This window comes from Chlorella variabilis (assembly GCF_000147415.1).
Source record: "Chlorella variabilis unplaced genomic scaffold CHLNCscaffold_19, whole genome shotgun sequence".
NCBI classification, from domain to species: Eukaryota; Viridiplantae; Chlorophyta; class Trebouxiophyceae; order Chlorellales; family Chlorellaceae; genus Chlorella; species Chlorella variabilis.
Window position 1 is genome coordinate 1,008,595 of NW_005435069.1, and position 16,118 is coordinate 1,024,712.

At 68.1% G+C, this 16,118-nt stretch overlaps 4 protein-coding genes across 4 annotated transcripts in view; 2 read left to right on the forward strand and 2 right to left on the reverse strand.

Moving 5' to 3' along the window:
* Positions 1-3,949, forward strand: part of CHLNCDRAFT_48296 (hypothetical protein) — a 5,901-nt gene extending 1,952 nt beyond the window's left edge. Inside the window, exons 6-17 of the mRNA XM_005845058.1 lie at positions 189-420; positions 688-803; positions 997-1,129; positions 1,362-1,517; positions 1,607-1,633; positions 1,920-2,040; positions 2,224-2,346; positions 2,479-2,561; positions 2,795-2,920; positions 3,077-3,137; positions 3,312-3,642; positions 3,768-3,949. Of these exons, the coding sequence (XP_005845120.1) occupies positions 189-420; positions 688-803; positions 997-1,129; positions 1,362-1,517; positions 1,607-1,614 (645 nt within the window). The 3' untranslated portion in view covers positions 1,615-1,633; positions 1,920-2,040; positions 2,224-2,346; ... (3 more) ...; positions 3,312-3,642; positions 3,768-3,949. The remainder of the gene's footprint in view (positions 1-188; positions 421-687; positions 804-996; positions 1,130-1,361; positions 1,518-1,606; positions 1,634-1,919; positions 2,041-2,223; positions 2,347-2,478; positions 2,562-2,794; positions 2,921-3,076; positions 3,138-3,311; positions 3,643-3,767) is intronic.
* A 1,817-nt stretch (positions 3,950-5,766) lies between these two features.
* CHLNCDRAFT_54122 (hypothetical protein) lies at positions 5,767-13,399 on the reverse strand (the record flags this gene model as incomplete). The annotated part of the gene is made up of 20 exons (XM_005845174.1): positions 5,767-6,637; positions 6,834-6,987; positions 7,125-7,176; positions 7,958-8,608; positions 8,798-8,875; positions 9,039-9,161; positions 9,328-9,381; positions 9,540-9,608; positions 9,833-10,069; positions 10,222-10,251; positions 10,443-10,565; positions 10,730-10,798; positions 10,898-10,960; positions 11,058-11,126; positions 11,373-11,639; positions 11,868-11,963; positions 12,130-12,447; positions 12,549-12,615; positions 13,036-13,178; positions 13,295-13,399. The coding sequence occupies 20 exons, from the start codon at positions 13,397-13,399 to the stop codon at positions 5,767-5,769; spliced, it is 3,639 nt and encodes a 1,212-aa protein (XP_005845236.1).
* Positions 13,400-14,281: 882 nt separating this feature from the next.
* On the forward strand, positions 14,282-15,343 carry CHLNCDRAFT_137510 (hypothetical protein; the record flags this gene model as incomplete). Its single annotated transcript, XM_005845059.1, has 4 exons — positions 14,282-14,311; positions 14,617-14,679; positions 14,802-14,912; positions 15,122-15,343. 4 exons carry the CDS (start codon positions 14,282-14,284, stop codon positions 15,341-15,343), a joined length of 426 nt encoding a protein of 141 aa, XP_005845121.1.
* Positions 15,344-15,381: 38 nt separating this feature from the next.
* CHLNCDRAFT_32365 (hypothetical protein) overlaps positions 15,382-16,118 on the reverse strand; it is a 5,452-nt gene continuing 4,715 nt past the window's right edge. Inside the window, exon 15 of the mRNA XM_005845175.1 lies at positions 15,382-16,118. Within this exon, the coding sequence (XP_005845237.1) occupies positions 16,009-16,118 (110 nt within the window). The 3' untranslated portion in view covers positions 15,382-16,008.

Here is a 16,118-nt window from a genome sequence, read left to right on the forward strand (position 1 = left end):
GCCTGGACAGGAGGCTGGACAGGAGGCTGGGCTGGGCAGGGGACCAGCGATTGGTTTTTTTCGCTGACCGACAGCCAGGCCTCCCCTCATCACAACATCGAAGGCTGGCATCATCGCCCCTCTGCCCGCTGATGCATCATGACGCCCTTCCCCCCGCCCTTTCTTCCCCGCCTCCCTGCTGGCGCCAGGCGTACGCCATGACGGAGGCCTCCCACCAGATGACCTCCAACCCGCTGCCCAAGCACGGCCCGCGCAAGCCGGGCACAGTGGGCAAGCCGCAGGGCTCAGTCCAGGTGGCTATCCTGGATGAGGGGTGCAGCGTGCTGCCTGCGGGGCAGGTTGGGGAGGTGTGTATCCGGGGGCCCAACGTCACTAAGGGATACCTGGACAACCCTAAGGCCAACGAGGAGGCGTTTGCAGGTGGGCTGGCGCTGCTGTGATGTGTGTGTGTGTGTGTGTGCGTGTGTGGAGGCAGGGCACCGGGAGCGGCGCAAAGGGTGGCCCGCAGCGCGGGCGGGGCAGGAGGTCTGCATGCCGCGGCCCCCAGGCTCCCGCCTCCTGTCCGTCGCTTTGTGACCCTTGCCTGCCCAAGCACCACCACCACAACCATCACCCATACACACACTTACACGCACAACACACACCTGCACGCTCTCCCTCTCGCATCCACCCTCCCATGGCCTGCAGGCGGCTGGTTCCACACGGGGGACCAGGGGATGCTGGATGAGGAGGGGTACCTCACGCTGACGGGGCGCCTCAAGGAGCTGATCAACCGGGGAGGCGAGAAGATCAGCCCCATAGAGGTGAGGGCCAGGCAGGCGGACAGGCGGCCAGGGTGCCTGGCTGGGGGTGTCCACAGGCGCGCATGCGGCCAGCTGCAGGGCCTGGGAACCCCACACCGCTCACTGGGAGGTGCACCTTGCCCTGCCTCTGGAGCGCCTGCCTCGTTCCCCGCCGCCACCACACACCCTCGCCCGCTGCGTCGGGCTGCCGCAGGTGGACAGCGCGCTGCTGGCGCACCCGGGCGTGGCCGAGGCGGTGTCGTTTGCTGCTCCCGACGAGAAGTACGGCGAGGTGGTGGCGGCGGCGGTGGTGCTGACAGAGGAGGGCAAGCAGATGGCCGACATTGGTGCGCGCCGTCGCCTGCACGCTGGGCTGCGTGTTTGGGGGTGTGGCGGACATCTGGGAGCCCCGGCTGCTGCTCTATGTGTGGCGGGAGCTCCTTCTGCTGCGCTGCCGCTGCTGTGCACGCGACCATGCGCTGCACGCTGGACCGGCGGGCGCAGGTGGGGACATGCAAGGGCCACGCAACGAGTGCCGCTCATGTGTGCCTGGCCTCTCCGCTCTCCCGCCTGCTGCAGAGGAGGACATCAAGCGTGTGGTGGGCCAGCGCCTGTCTGCCTTCAAGGTGCCCACCCGCGTGTTTGTGACCGAAGCCCTGCCCAAGGGGCCCACCGGCAAGATCAGCCGCCGCTTCATGGTGGATGCCTTCATCAACAAGAAGCCGCAGGAAGAAGGTGGGCGGGACGGGGTGGCTGCAGCAGCACTGCCCGCAGGCGTGGGCGGATGCTGGTGCTGAGGCTGTGCACGAGCTTTGTGGCTGCAGGCAAGTGAAGGTGGCTGGCGGGAGGGAGCGGCCGCCGCTGGTGGCAGCTCTGCTGGCAGCAGCTCTGCCACAGCAGCAATTGCATGCTGCACGATACACGCAGCCTCACAGATGCATTGCTGTTTCCTTCGGCCCTCTGCACATTGTCTGGCCATCTGATCACCCAATGGGGGCGTGCACTGCCCCCTCTGGGCTTTTGTTTCCAGCAATCGGTCATGTAACATTCTGCACCTCTGTACAAGGGAACTCAGTGCTGGTATCCTGCCCTGCCCCGCTGGCCTGCCCTGCAGGCAGCGTGGAGCCCGGCCAGAGCTCCATTGACTTCAGCCAGCAGCCCAACGACGGGTACTTTCTAGTTGCCCGGGCCCTGGCCAAGCTGGGCGTGAAGGAGATGTATGGCGTCATCGGCATCCCTGTCACCCAGCTGGCCTCAGGTGCAGGCCTCCTCCTCTTCCCCTGGTTCCCTTGCCGTGCTGTGCAGTGCTGCCTTGTGGGCGCTGTGGTGTGCGCTTTGCCTGCTGCGCTGCACCTGCTGCGCTGCAGGCGGCTGCCGTGGCCTGCGCTAGTCACCGTGCCCGCTGCCCTTCCTCCCTCCCCGCCCTGCCCACACCCCGCAGCGGCCCAGGCCTGCGGCATCCGCTTCATTTCTTTCCGCAACGAGCAGGCGGCGGGCTACGCCGCTGCCGCCACCGGCTTCCTCACTGGCCTGCCTGGCGTGCTGCTGACCGTCAGCGGTCCAGGTGCGCTTTCTTCTGGTGGCTGCTGGTACAGTGCAGAGGCGAGAGCCTGCGCCCAGAGGGCTGGCACGCCGTCCCAGGGCTGCTGCTGCTGCTGCTGCTGCTGCTGAGGTGTCGCGCCCTGGGCTGCTGCAGGCGCGGTGCATGGCCTGGCTGGGCTGAGCAACGGGCAGGCCAACTGCTGGCCGGTGGTCATGATTTCGGGCAGCTGCGAGCAGGTGCGGTGGCATGGTCCTGCGGACTACTAGAAAGCGGACTAGAAAGCGGCGTGGCTGGGGAGGCGCTGCAGCCACGATGCATGTGTATGTGGGCAGCAGATGGCCCAGCACCTGCCTGCTGGCAGCCACAGCAGCCCTGCCCTCACCCCTGCCTTCCACACGCCCTTGTGTTCTTCACATGTCCTTTCTTCACACGTCTCTTCGCACGCATGCTCCCGTTTGCTGTTCTTCAGGCCGAGGTGGGCAAGGGCGCCTTCCAGGAGCTGGACCAGCTGGCGGCGGCGGCCTTGCACGTCAAGTGGGCGGGGCGGGCGGCCCAGCTGGCAGACATCCCGCGGCTGGTGGCACAGGCGTTTCAGGTGCGTGGGTGTGAGGCCGCATGCATCGGTGGGTCGCGTGGGAGGGTGGCTGCTGGCGGAAGCGCCTGCGCTGAGGTGGGGGGTGGGATGTTGGAGCTTGGGTGGTGGCATGCTGCTGCTGAGCCAGGCATCCTCCCTCTCTTGCCTGGCCTGCAGGCCGCTGCATCGAGCCGACCAGGTGCCGCCTACGTCGACATTCCCTCCAACCTCTTGTTTGGTGAGCGGGGTAGGGGCGGCTGGGCGAGGGCTACCTAACACGGACAGGGGCAGGAGGGAGAGACCGGCAGCAAGTGACATGCATCTCACATGCACAGCAGCAGGACATTATTACATGTATTGATCATCCGTTTGCTCCGCCCTCATCCAGCCCATTCCCGCCACCCCCCTGCAGACTCGCTGCCCGACGCAGCGGCGGCGCAGCAGGCCGAGGCGGCGGTGGCTGGGCCGCTGGCCATGCCACGCCCCACGCCCACGCCCGCCGACGTGGCCTCCGCCGCTGCGCTGCTGCGCTCCGCGCAGCGCCCGCTCCTTGTGATTGGCAAGGGCGCGGCGCTGGGGCGGGCAGAGGGACCGCTGCGTGCGCTGGTGCAGGGCGCAGGCCTGCCCTTTTTGGCGACGGCCATGGGGCGCGGCGTGGTGCCAGACGACAGTCCCCTGTGCGTCAACGCGGCGCGCTCCATGGCTCTGGGACAGGCGGATGTGGCAGTGGTCTTCGGCGCCCGGTGAGCGCGCCTGCCCAGGCATGCTCCTGCAAACCGCGCCGCACCGCGGCGCGCCGTGCTGAGAGTGGGCGGCAGCATGCACCCTGCCATGGCGTGCCTCGGCGCCCGCTCCCCTGCTGCTGCAGCCTCAACTGGCAGCTCCACTTTGGAGAGGCGCCGCGCTGGTCGCCGGGGGTGAAGTTTGTGCTGGTGGATGTGGATCCTTCGGAGCAGGACGCCGCCAAGGGCGCCGCGGTACTGTGCGGCGACGCCGGCGCAGCTGCGGAGCAGCTTCTGGCCGCCTTGGGTGGCGGCGCGCTGCCCGGCGCGGCCGCCTGGGTGGCCGCGCTGCAGGGCAAGGTGGGCGCGGCGCGGGAGCGGCTGGCCGCCAAGCTGGCGCCAACCGCCTTCCCTCTCGACTACCATACCACTCTGCGGGTGGTACGGGATGAACTCAATGCGCTGCCCACGCCGGCGGTGGTGGTGGCCGAGGGGGCCAACACCATGGACAATGCCAGGTGGGGGCAGGGACGCAGGGGGCGCATGGCGTGGCTGTGGTGTGGTGTCTGTGTCATGTGCCACTTCCCGACCTCACTTTGCTGTCGCCATGTGGCAGGCCGTGTGGTGTGCCACCTCCCCGCCTGTGGTGTGCTGCTCCTGAGCCTTGCCCCACCCCCTGCCCCACCCGACATACCTCGTCCGTGGTGCTGCAGGGTGCTTCTGGAGCCCGTGGTTGCGCCCCGCAGCCGGCTGGACGCCGGCACGCACGGCACGATGGGCGTGGGGCTGGGCTACGCCATCGCGGCGGCGGTTGCCTGCCCCGGGCGCAGCGTGGTGGCCGTGGAGGGCGACTCCGCCTTTGGCTTCTCGGGCATGGAGTGCGAGACAATCTGCAGGTGTGTGCTAGGCGGCGGCGTGCATCGGTTGGTGGTGGCGTGTGTCCCCGGCTGCCCGCGTCGCCGCCATGCAGGCCTGCACTCGCGAGCGCCACACAGCCTCATCTCTGGCCCTCCGCGTCCGCTTCCTTTCTCATCGGCCCCCCATCTGCTGCCTGCCTGAACCCGTGCCTTGCTGCAGGTACAACCTGCCCGTGTGCATCGTCGTGCTCAACAACGGGGGGATCTACGGCGGCGACCGCCGCGAGCAGCGGCTGCGGGAGATGGCAGAGGCAGGCAAGCCCGCCCTTTCTTTCCACCAGGCCGCCGCTGCTGGGCAGCACTGCGCTGGCGCTGCAAGCCACGGCCTCCTGCGGGTTTATACAAAGCCTGGTCGGCCGTACCCATGCAGTGGCCCTCCCCGGCTAAGCTGCTGCTGCTGTGCCGCCCTTTCCACCTGCCACCTGCAGGCCTGGCAGCAGCGGGCGTGCCCTCCGACCCCGCCCCCACCGCCTTTGTGCCTCAGGCGGGCTACCACCTGCTGATGGAGGCGTTTGGCGGGCGAGGCGTGGAGGCGTCCACCGCCGTGGAGCTGCAGGCGGCGCTGCGGCAGGCGCTGGCCAGCCGCCGGCCCACGCTCATCAACGTCAGCATTGACCCGCAGGCGGGCGTGGAGAGCGGCAACGTGAGCAGAGCAGAGCGGGCGCTCCGGAGCAATGCGCGAGGACAGCGGGCAGCATTGGCCAGCCAGCAGCCGCGCGGGGAAGCACTGCTAATGCTCGCCAGTGTTCCCTCCAGTCCAGCCCCTGTGTGCCACCGCCCCTGCAGGTGCACGCCTTCAACGCTGCCAAGGCACCCGCCTCGGGCTGAGCCAAGCCAAGCCAAAGCCAGGCCAAGGCGCGGGGGGGGACCTTGGCGTACCGCTGTGTTCGGAGTACTGCCTTTTTTGATGTGGGTGGGTGAGGATTGCCTCTTCCCTTCTGCGCCGCCCAAGGCAGTATGTTGGTCCCTGTTGCTACTGTCCTCTCAAAACCTCAAGTCAACGCGCTGCTTTACATGCTTCATTGCAAGGCTATCTCTGTCTATTCAGTTGCCATACTAATCAAAGCAAGCTTGTTTTGCAACTTCAAAAGCTGTTCAGGTAACAGCAACACACGAAGAATGGCAAGCGGTGTAGAACAGGCATGGCAGGTCAAAGCAGGCCCAGCACTGAATGTAGCGTGGGTATAGGCAGATCTAAACAAGGGATATGGCCGAGAGTCTGCAGCTCTCAGCAGTCGCCAGCCGCGCTCCAGCGCTCCGTGGCTGCGGTGGGGCTGTTGGGCGAGCTGCAGTCGGTGCCGTCGTAGCTGGCCAGTGGGCTACCGCCCTCGCTGTGGTCGCGCCTGCGGGCCAGCTGCTGCTGCGCCGTCGCCTGGCTATGAGGCAGGAAGTGGGCTGCAAACTGGGCGTCCATGATGGCCTGCTGGCGCATGGCCTCCACAAACGCCGCCACCTGCTCCTGCTCCGCCGCCGCGGCCGCCTGCGCCTGCTGCCACGCGGCCGCCGCCTCGGCGGCCGCCTGCTGCTGCGCGCGCCAGCTGGCCAGCTGGGCCTGCATGCGGGCCGCCTCTGCGGCCGCCGTGCGGTGCTCCGCCTGCTGGCGCGCGGCGGCATCCGCCACCGCCTGCCTGGCGCACTGCCGGTGCTCCTGCTCGGTGCGCTCCAGGTCGCGGCGGCAGCAGCTGGCAGCCCGCCGCGCCGCGCGCCGCGCAGCTCGCCGGTGCTCCTTGGCCACCATGGCGGTGCGCTGGGCGAGGCGGGCAGCCGCCTCGGCCTCCCCGGCGCGCGCCTCCCAGCGCTCAGCCGCAGCCTGCGCCTCCCCCAGCATCTCGTCGGTTGCGGCCAGCATGGTGCGCGCGTCGGCAGCGTCCTGCTCCGCCCCGCGCCTCGCCGCCCGCGCCTCCGCCAGCCGCGCCTCGTGGTCGGCGGCCTGCTGCCGCGCGGCCGACAGCGCGTGGTGCGCCGCCACCAGCGCCTGCTCCAGCTGGCGGGAGTGGGCCTGCTCGTCGGCCAGGGCAGCCCTCAGCTCGGGCTCATCCAGGTCTGAGGTGGGGCGGCGGTTGAGGCCGATGGTGAGCAGGGCGCCGCGCCCGCGGGACCTGCAGGGGAGCAAGGAGTGAGGCGGGAGGGAGGTGAGGGGTGCGCCTCGACAGGGAGCTATGGGGCTGGAGGCGGCACATGCGGGCAGTTGGCTGTGGCTGCGGCCGAAAGACCAGGTGTTGCCGCTCGACAGGTGGCGGCGGCGGGTGGGCGGCGCGAGGGGCAAACAGGGTGAGGCCGTGCATCTCCCCTCACCTGTGGTCTGTGTGCTCGCTTGGGTCCACACACTTCCTGTGCACCATTAGCAGCCGGGGGCGGGAGGGCGGAGTGTCGTCGCCGCCGCTCGAGGCGCCGGCGGCGGTGGGGGAGTCGGCGGCAGGGGCGAGTGCGGCCGTGTGTATGCGCTTGCCTGCACGTCGCATAGCGGGAGCAGAAGAAGCGATTTGCAGTGCGTAGGGGGCGACGAGGGGCAAGCACGTTTGTAGATGCCCGGCATGCATGGCCGGCCATGTTGCGCTGAGTCTGCCCCAGGCAGCTGCAACCCACCTCCGAAGAACTTGCGTAGCGGCGTGAGGCTCAGAATGGTCGCATGGCTGTCCTTGGCGGTGGGGGTTGTTGGCACCATGGGGGTGTAGAGTGCAGGCAGACGGTGAAGCCGACGGTAAAGCACGCCAGTGCACCGTGAAGTGAAGTAGGGAATGGATAGAGCCTGCCAGGGTTGCTAGGCCATGACGGGCGACGCGTTTGCAGGCTGGAAAGCGCGCGGCGTGCATGCTGTGGTCTGTATCTTCGCCTGCCACCTCATCTCCCACTTTTTCAGCTCAATCGGCTCACATCGACGAATGAAATGAGAAAACGTGACATGGGAAGCGGGGCCAAAGCGGCCGGCGGCGGACAGTGCGGCCGTCGGCAGAGCGCAAAGAAGGGTTTTCTGGAAAAGAGGAAACAGTGCAGCCGGGGCAAAAGTGGGAGCATCAAAGGGGGTTCGCACGACAGGGGGGATTAGGGAATCATTTTCACTATACTTAGACACTTCACCTCGTCAAAGGAAAACAGGGGTCAGCATTTGGAGGATGGTGCGTTCTTGCAATCCCGATTGGGCGCAGGCGCTGGGCTGGCTGGGCGGCTGCCAATCTGCAAGCCGACACGCAAAGCCCGCCCGCCTGCGCCCTCTCACGTGGCATGCTGCCTGCTTGTCGCAGGCTCGCCGTGCTGCCGGGCTCGGCGGGGGTCACCAATGGCTGGCTGGCCGGCTCTCAGTTCTTCTTCTGCTTCGCCAGAGCCTGCTCCAGCGCCTTGTAGGCGAGAGAGATGGCGCCGCCGGCGGTCTGCAGCGCCTGCTTCGTCTGTGCCGCATACTTGGTGACGCCCAGGCCCACCGCCACGAAGCTGGAAAGCACCAGCAGCTGCGCCAGGAACAGCGGCAGCGGGCCCCGGCGCTTGCCGCCATTGCCGGAGGCCGCCGCGCGCCGCGCCGCTGCCACGTCGGCGGCCTTCTGCGCCGCGGCGCGCTCCGCGGCCGCCTGCTCCGCCGCCTCCTGCTGCGCGCGCAGGCGCGCCGCCTCGGCGGCCGCGCGAGCCTGCGCCTCGGCGCGAGCCTGCGCCTCGGCGCGAGCGGCCTCCTCGGCCCGCGCCGCTGCCGCGGCCCGCGCCGCGGCTTCAGCCCGCGCGGTGGCCGCGGCCGCCTCCTCGCGTGCTGCCGCCTGCTGCGCCGCCTCGGCCGCGGCGGAGGCCGCCGCCTTGGCCTCGGCCGCCTTCTGCTCTTCCGCCTTTTGCGCCGCCGCGTCTGGCGCCTCTGCCGCCGGCGCCTCCACCTTCTCCTCCTGGCCCAAAGAATCCTTCAGAAGGTCGAAGAAGCTGGAGCTGCCGGGCTCAGGGGCCATAGGGATCGGGACGGGGACCGGCACAGGGAGTGGAGCAGGGACCACCGGGGCCGCGGGCACTGGCACCGTGGGCGCCACAGGCGCCGGCTTGGGAGCCTCGGCCTTGGGCGCGGCTGCCTTGGGTGCGGCCAGCTTGGGAGCAGCGGGCTGCATCCACAGCAACAGAAAAGGAGAAGGTGTGGGTGCATGTCAGGTTCTAACAACCAGCACTGGAGCGGCCTGTTGCCAGCCAGCAGGCCAGGCAGGTGGGCAGGGCAGGGACGGACGCCGATGCACCAAGCACAGCCACAAGGCCGCCAGGCGGCGGCGGCGTGTGAGGACGCCAGCGGTGCGCACCTCGGCAGGCCTGCCAAACAGCTTGGGGGGTGGCTTGAAGTCCAGCTTGTCTGGGGTGGGCACCTCCAGCTTCTTGCCCTGCGCCGTGCAAGGTGGGGCAGGGCGAGGGGCACATAAAGGGGAGGGGCATGGGTAGGGGAAGCCCTGGGACCTTGGAAACGTGCGCTGCGAAGGCTGAGCGGGCTGCAGGCCTGGGGCGGAGGGAGCTTGCGGCAGCGCGGCGGCGGGCGGCGGCGCGCACCTCCAGCGCGGGCGGCGGCTTGAAGTCGAGCTTGAAGCTGGGGGCCTCGAAGCGCGGCGCCTTGAACTCTGGCAGCTTGGGGCTGGGCATGGTCAGCTTGGCCTTCACCTTGTCCGCATCCACCTGGGGAGGGCAGGGCAGGGCAGGCAGTGGGAGTGGGCAGGTGGGCGTGGTGCGAGCGCGCGTGTTGGTGGATGTGTGCGTTGGGGAGGGCGGCAAGCAACTTATGTTGTATATCTGCTCGCGTGGCGGTTGGCGGCAGGGCTGGCAGCCACGGCCTGCAACTCACATCCAGGCTGGGCAGGCCGACCTTGGGAAGCTGAACCTTGGGCAGCTCAGGCGCCTGCATGCGTCACACACATACAGCCATGTGCACCGGGAGCAGGGGCTGTTGGGGCCCATGCCGCAGCGATAAGAGGCGCTGATGCTCGGCGCAATGACGATGCGCAGGCTGCGCCAAAGCCCCAAAGCACAAGTGAGCGAGCTGCCAGCTGCACGCACCTTCACCGCTGGTGCCGTGAACTTGGGCATGCTGAAGGCGGGCTTCTCAGCTGCCTGGGCCTCCTCCTTCTTCACAGCAGCAGCGGGCGCGGGTGCCGGGGCCGGCTTGGGGGCAGGCTTCTCCACGGCGGCCGGTGGTGGCACAGGCTTGGGCGCCGGGGCAGCCGGCTTGGGCAGCTCAGGCGCCTGCATCGCATCGCGCCATTGCCCATCAGCAAAACGAGGTGTGCTCCAAAACCTAAAGCTGCCAGGGGAGCATGCAAGTGGCGGCCTCAGTCCCCTCCAACACACACCTTGAAAGACGGCGCCTGGGAGGACGGAATGCTGAATGCGGGGGCCGCGGGCTTCTCAGCCGGCTTGGCCTCCTCCTTCTTTGCAGCAGCATGCGGCGCGGGTGCCGGGGCGGACTTGGGCGCGGGCTTCTCCACGGCGGCCGGAGGGGCCGGCGCCGGCTTGGGCAGGGCCAGCTTTGGCAGCTCGGGCGCCTTGAAGCTCGGCGCCTTCACCTCGGGTGCCTTGAACTCTGGGGCCTGCGCAGGGCAGAAACCGCACATCACACTTGGTAATACAGTATCCCAGTGCGTGCGCTGCAGAGCCCGCCCGAGCACCGGCTGCCATCCATGCCCCACATGCCATCACACTCACAAACACACAGGGACACAGGCGCGGCCTCCCCTCACACCTTGAAGCCCTCCAGCGGCGACTTCTTGCCCTGCAGGCAGGCCAGGGAGGGGCATGCTGCTGAGCATGCAGCACGCTGGGCAGGGCAGGGAAGGGCATGCTGCTGAGCAGGCAGCCCAGCCATGCCTCAAGGGCAGCCACAGCACGTGGCAACTGGCCATCTAACAGCCGGCCCGACAGCGCTGCGCCAGACGACTGCGCGCGCAAGGCCCAGCCCCGCACCTCCAGCGCGGGCGGCGGCTTGAAGTCAAACTTGAAGCTGGAGGCATCCAGCTTGGGCGCCTGGAAGGCTGGCAGCTTGGGGCTGGGCATGCTCAGCTTGGCCTTCACCTTGTCCGCGTCCACCTGCAAGAGCGGCGGTTATGACGAGCGGAGCAATTCGTGTGTGTGTTGGCTGGTGGATGGGCGAAGAAAAGGAGCGCCAGCGAGCTGAATAGATACTGTCTGGCTGCGTGCAGACCCACTAGTAGAAAGCGGGAAGCTTTCTGCTCTGCTTGAGCACTACTCACATCCAGGTTGACGGAGGGCAGCTTGGGCGCTGTGAAGCCGCCCAGCTTGCTGGCGTCGGGGGCCGGCATCTGCAGGTGCAGGCCAGGCAGGGGGTGGTTGCGACACGCCGATGCACGACAACACGCCGACACACCAACACACACACAGGCACATGCACACAAGCCCACCTTGAACTCCGGCATCTTGAAGTCCAGAGAAGGAGCAGCCGGCAGCTTGGGCAGCTCGGGCGCCTGCAGGCACGCAAGGCAGTGCCCACCCTGAGGAGGGCCGGCCACATGGGGGCGTGCGCCGTACGGCACGGCAGCGCGGCCCGCCAGCCGCACGCACCTTCATCGCTGGCGCCGAGAACTTAGGCATGCTGGAGGTGAGCTTCTCAGCCGGCTTGGCCTCCTCCTTCTTCACAGCAGCAGGCGGCGGTGGTGCCGGAGCGGGCTTGGGCGCGGGCATTTCCACGGCGGCGGGGGGCGGCGCAGGCTTGGGTGCCGGTGCCGCCGGCTTGGGCAGCTCAGGCGCCTGCATTCCATGCGCCATTGCCCAAGGCACACCGCTGTTGCTGTCCGGAACAGCAGCAGGCAGGCTGGAACACCTGCGTAGCAACACACACGTCAGGGTGCTGGCACAGATCTCTCCCCGCACACACACCTTGAATGATGGTGCTGTGAAGTTGAAGGCAGGTGCCTTGAACTCCGGCATCTTAGGAGCGGTGAAGTCTGGCAGCTTGCGGGCAGCAGGTGCCTCCTTCTTCTCGGCCGGCTTGGGGGCGGGCGGCGGCGGTGCCGGCTTGTCGGCGGGCTTGGGGGTGGCAGCGGCGGGGGCCGGGGCCGGGGCCGGAGCCGGGGCCTTCTTCTCCGCTGCGGCCGGCTTGGGCAGGTCCACCTTAGGAAGCTCCAGCTTGGGCATCTCAGGCGCCTGCAGGCAGGCAGCAGGCAGGGGGAATTTTGGCGCCACGCCACACGCTCCCGGCTAGCTGACTGGCAACAGCATGGAGGGGCGGCAGCAAATGCCATCGACAGTAGCAGAGGGAAGGGAAAACAGCCACCGGCTGCAGCCCCTTGCCTTGATCTCAGGCATGTCAAACTTGGGCAGGCTGAAGGATGGCATGGAGGGCTTGGCGGCGGGCTTGGGCGCGGCAGGCACGGGCGTTGGCTTGGCGGCGGCCGGCGCTGCCTTGGGGGCGTCCTCATCTGGCTTGGGCGTCAGCTTGGGGCTGGAGTTGGTCATCTTGCCGTAGTCCTGCAGGAGAAGAGGAAAGGAGCAGGGCAAGGCAGTTCAGCAGTTCGTTCGATCATCACAGAGGATGCCAGCATCCAGCCAACTCTTCACGGCGCATGCACTGCCATGGCGCCCGCCAGCTGGCTGCAGTGAGCAGCGCAGGGCTGGCAGCAGGGCAGGCGCTCACGGTGGCGCTCAGCCGCTTCAGCATTTCCGCCATCGAGTCCTCCTTGCTGCTGCCGCCAGCCTCTGCCGCCGCCGCCGGCGCTCGGCTAGCCTTGCTGCTGCTGCCGGCGCGCTCCGCCTCCTCCCGGGTCTTGCGCAGCAGCTGCTCCCGGCGCTCCGCCATCAGGGCGCGGCGCTCCGAAGCCGAGGCATACTTGCTGATCACGATCTCCTGCTGCTCCTCCTCTGCCAGCACCGGCGGCGGAGCGGGAGCGGCGGCGCCCAGCGCCAGGGAGGCCGCCAGCGCCAGGGCGCCCATCCGGGTGGCCAGGCTGGACTCCTGCAGTCATGCGCGTGCGTGAGGCGTGGAGGGATGCGCGGCAGCCAGCCAGGAGGTCGGCAGTAGCGTTTACGATGGCGCCCTGTGGGGGAAGAGCCCACCTGTTCGGGTTGCTCTCCCTGGGCTGATGCTCGGACTTTCAGCCCGTTTTTCCGCTTCCTCTGCAACCTGCTGGGCAGGGCGGGCCGGACTGCCGCAGAACAGGCCACAGCTTGCTGGGTGGCAAGCATTGCGCCCCTTCTCGCCTCTCAGAGCAACTTCTCGGGCCGCTGGTCAGGCCAATTTCCACGACTGTTTGGGTCAGGGCTTCAAGTGCAGGGGTGAGGTCGGATTGATGGTACACTGTACTGCCTGCGGCGGCGGGCTGCCATGCCGTCCCCCCCGCAGCCCCCCTTCAGTGGCGTCATTCCTGACTCTTGATGGTTGCCGTCCTCGCAGCTGCTTTCAATGCCCTAGGCACAGCTCTGCAGGTACCGCAATGCGGCACGGCGCACCACCACCTGCACCCACGTGGCGGGACGGGCGGCATATGGCCAGAGGCCAGAGGGCTCCTGCCGCTGCTGTGGCTTGTGGCACACACATGTGCACCATCTGCAGCGGTGGCTCCTCAATGCCCTGGCCCTCAAAGAATCCACTGCGCCTGCATATCTGACCGGCATGCTCTCGCCCCCCAGTCGCCGCGCCTCATACTTCTCGATGAAAGCGGCCAGCGCCTCGAGTGCCTCGCCAGCCTGCGGCAGTGGGCGAGCAGGCCAAAACTGTTGATCGCATCGGCAGCATCATCCAGCTTCTGAGGGCACAGCGGCAGCAGCCCCGCACGCAGGCAGGCTACATCGCCTCAGCCCACCTCCGCGATCTCGCCACGCCCCGGCATCCACAGCCGCGCCACCAGGCGCATGGCCAGCACCAGCTTGATGTCGCCCGGCGGCAGCGCATCGATGCTGCCTAGCATGGCGCAGCTGCCCTGCAGGCTGGCCAGCAACGGGGGCACGCAAGTGACTGGGCAGCCAGCACCCAGGTTCCGTCTTCGGCACAGATGGCGGCGCCTTGAGGGTGGTGGGCCGCTTGCAGCCCAGCCATGCCGCCGGTGCCTGTGGCCCTTGCGTGCAGCACCCAGCTTGACGACATGCCGCCATGCCCACCCACCCACACAGCACTCCTCCATCTCCAGTGTGCTCGCCGGCGCTGTGCGCTCAGGCACCGCCCATGGCTCTGCTTCCTCATGTGCAGGGCTCGCCACCTGCGGCACCAATTGAGAGGTCAGTGGGTGATTGCCACAAGTGTGCTCTGCTGAGAGGGTGCCGCTCACCTGTGCCACCGCTGGCGCTATGCTCGCCACCGCTGACGGCTTGGCCGCTGCCCAGCTGGGTGGTGGCCCCTGTGGATTGCTAGAGGAGGCTGCCGGCGCCAGCTCCGCGCGCTGTGCATAACAGGAGGCTGCTCCTGCCGGCCCTCTGCGCGCTGCACAAGAGGAGGCCGCCGGCGCCGGCTGGCAGCGTGCAGCGGCCGACTGGCTGGGCTTCAGCGCGGCTGCCGCGGCACGGAGCGCCGCACCACGAGTGCTGTAAGCCGGTCCCGTGCCATTCTCGCTCGTTTGATGCTGATGCCGGCCCATTGGAGCCAAGGTTGGACCCTCGGGGGTGGGCCGTTTGTGCCTGCAATGTTAGCTAGCCTGTTGTCTGGTCTGGCGGATCGGTGCATTGAATCAAGCAGAGCGGGGAGGGGGAGAGTTCGTTTTCAGGCGATGGCCTCCTTGTGCCTCTTCTTACCAGACCCTGCAGCAAATTAACCCTTACAGGATAGCCCTGTTGTTTCCCACCTTCATTTGAAGCCCATGGCCGCCCAAAAGACGGCCCAACCTCGGGTTTCGTTGTTTGCAGCCCGAGCGGGTCAACCACCACCAGGGGGGCTGGCTGGTTGTTCTTGCCAAGGAATTTTACATTTGAATTGGAAACATCAGTGGGCCCGGGAGGGGCACGCCAGCAGGCTGGAACGAGACCAACAGGCTCCCGACTCGGAACAGCAGCGCAAGGCGGTGAGTCTTGTCACGTAGCATTGTAGTGCGCTGGTTACGAAGCGCCGGCCGTACGCCTAGGGTTGAGACGCTGCCGCCACTCGCCGCCGCCCACCGCCACTCTCGGCGCCTGCCGCCCGCCCCTTGCCCTGCAGCTCGTCAACCGCCTGCTGTACCGCAGCCGTCAGCGAGGCTTCCTGGAGCTTGACCTACTCGTGGTGAGTGGGCCTAGGAGGGCCTGGGCAGCGGTGTGGTGGTGGCTGTGGCAGCTTCGCCGCCGCCACACCCCTCGGCTTCTCCTCGACGCCGCTGCCACACCCCCTGCCGCTGCGCTGCGCAGGGCATGTGGGCGGAGAAGGAGCTGCCGCAGATGAGCGTGGAGCAGATGCGGGAGTTTGAGGTGGTGCTGGGTCAGGAGAACCCAGACATGTTCAAGTGGTTGACCGCGCAGGTGAGGCGGGCGGCTGGGTGCGTGCTTGGCTATTGGCAGTTGGGCTGGTGCCGTGGCTGGTGGGCTGGCGCCATGTGCTGCCACAGCGTGCAGGCACGAGGTGGTGAGGAAGCATGCTGGCTGGGAAGGCAGCGCTGGTGGAAGGGCATACGTGGCCTCGTGCGTGCTGCGCGTCTCCCAGCGCTTGGTCGCCGCACCGCCTGCCGCAGGCGGAGGCCCCGGAGGAGCTGCGGCACAACCGCACGTTTGCGGCGCTGCAGGCGCACGTGCAGGCGCTGAGGGACCGGCACCACAGCGTGCCGCGCGCCGCGGGCGAGGCGCCCAAGGAGTGGGTGCGCGGCTGGTCAGACTCGGGCAAGGATCTGGGCAGCGGCGGCCTGGCCAGCAGCAGCGGCGGCGGCGGCGGCAGCAGAGCCGGCGGCAGCAGCTGAGCGCGCATGTGTGGCTGACAGGTCCTGGCTGTTCTGCGGTCGGACCAGTCGTTACATGTGAGTTGGGCAGCTGCTGCAGCCCAGTGTGGCGGGGTTGCTACGGGCAAGAGCTACTGCAGTGTAATTCAACGGGCATGCCCTCTCTTCCTCTTCCTAGTTGACAACAGTGTGAATAGAGATTCCATACTCTATGCCTTGAATCTGCAGTACTCGAAATGAAATGGGAGGGCGGGCAGGCGTGCATGCCTGTGCAGCGACAGGCAGGAGGGTATGGGAGGGTTTGTATGTCAAGGGGGAGCAGGTACTGATGAAATGGGGGCATGCATGTTGCGTGGCGCGCGCCTTGCAGTGGACCAAATGCTGCGTGGCGCGCGCCTTGCAGTGGACCAGAGGCGGGGGGCGCAAGCCTTGGGGGCTGGCGGCGGGGCTGGAGGCTGGCCCTCCCGTGGGCGGCGGTGGTGGCATCCGCCACGTCGGGGCAGCGCTGCCTGGCTATCACTCTCAATGTGAGAATTCCGGTAGGCTGGCGAGCGAGTGGCCGGGGAGGGAGTCGCGGGCGCCCGCGGCTGGCTGGCTGCAGGGAGGCGGGGCGCAGGCGCGACGCCGGCGCCGCCAGCCCCTGCAGCCGGCGCCGCGGGGCTGCTGCCTGCGGCGGCTGCGGCACCTCACGCCTTTGTCTTCATGCGCAGCGCGATGTAGACCAGGAGGCGGGAGAGGATGAGGAAGCCCATGAGCACAGCCGCCTCCCAGGGAGGGCCGTTGATGTCGGTGGTGG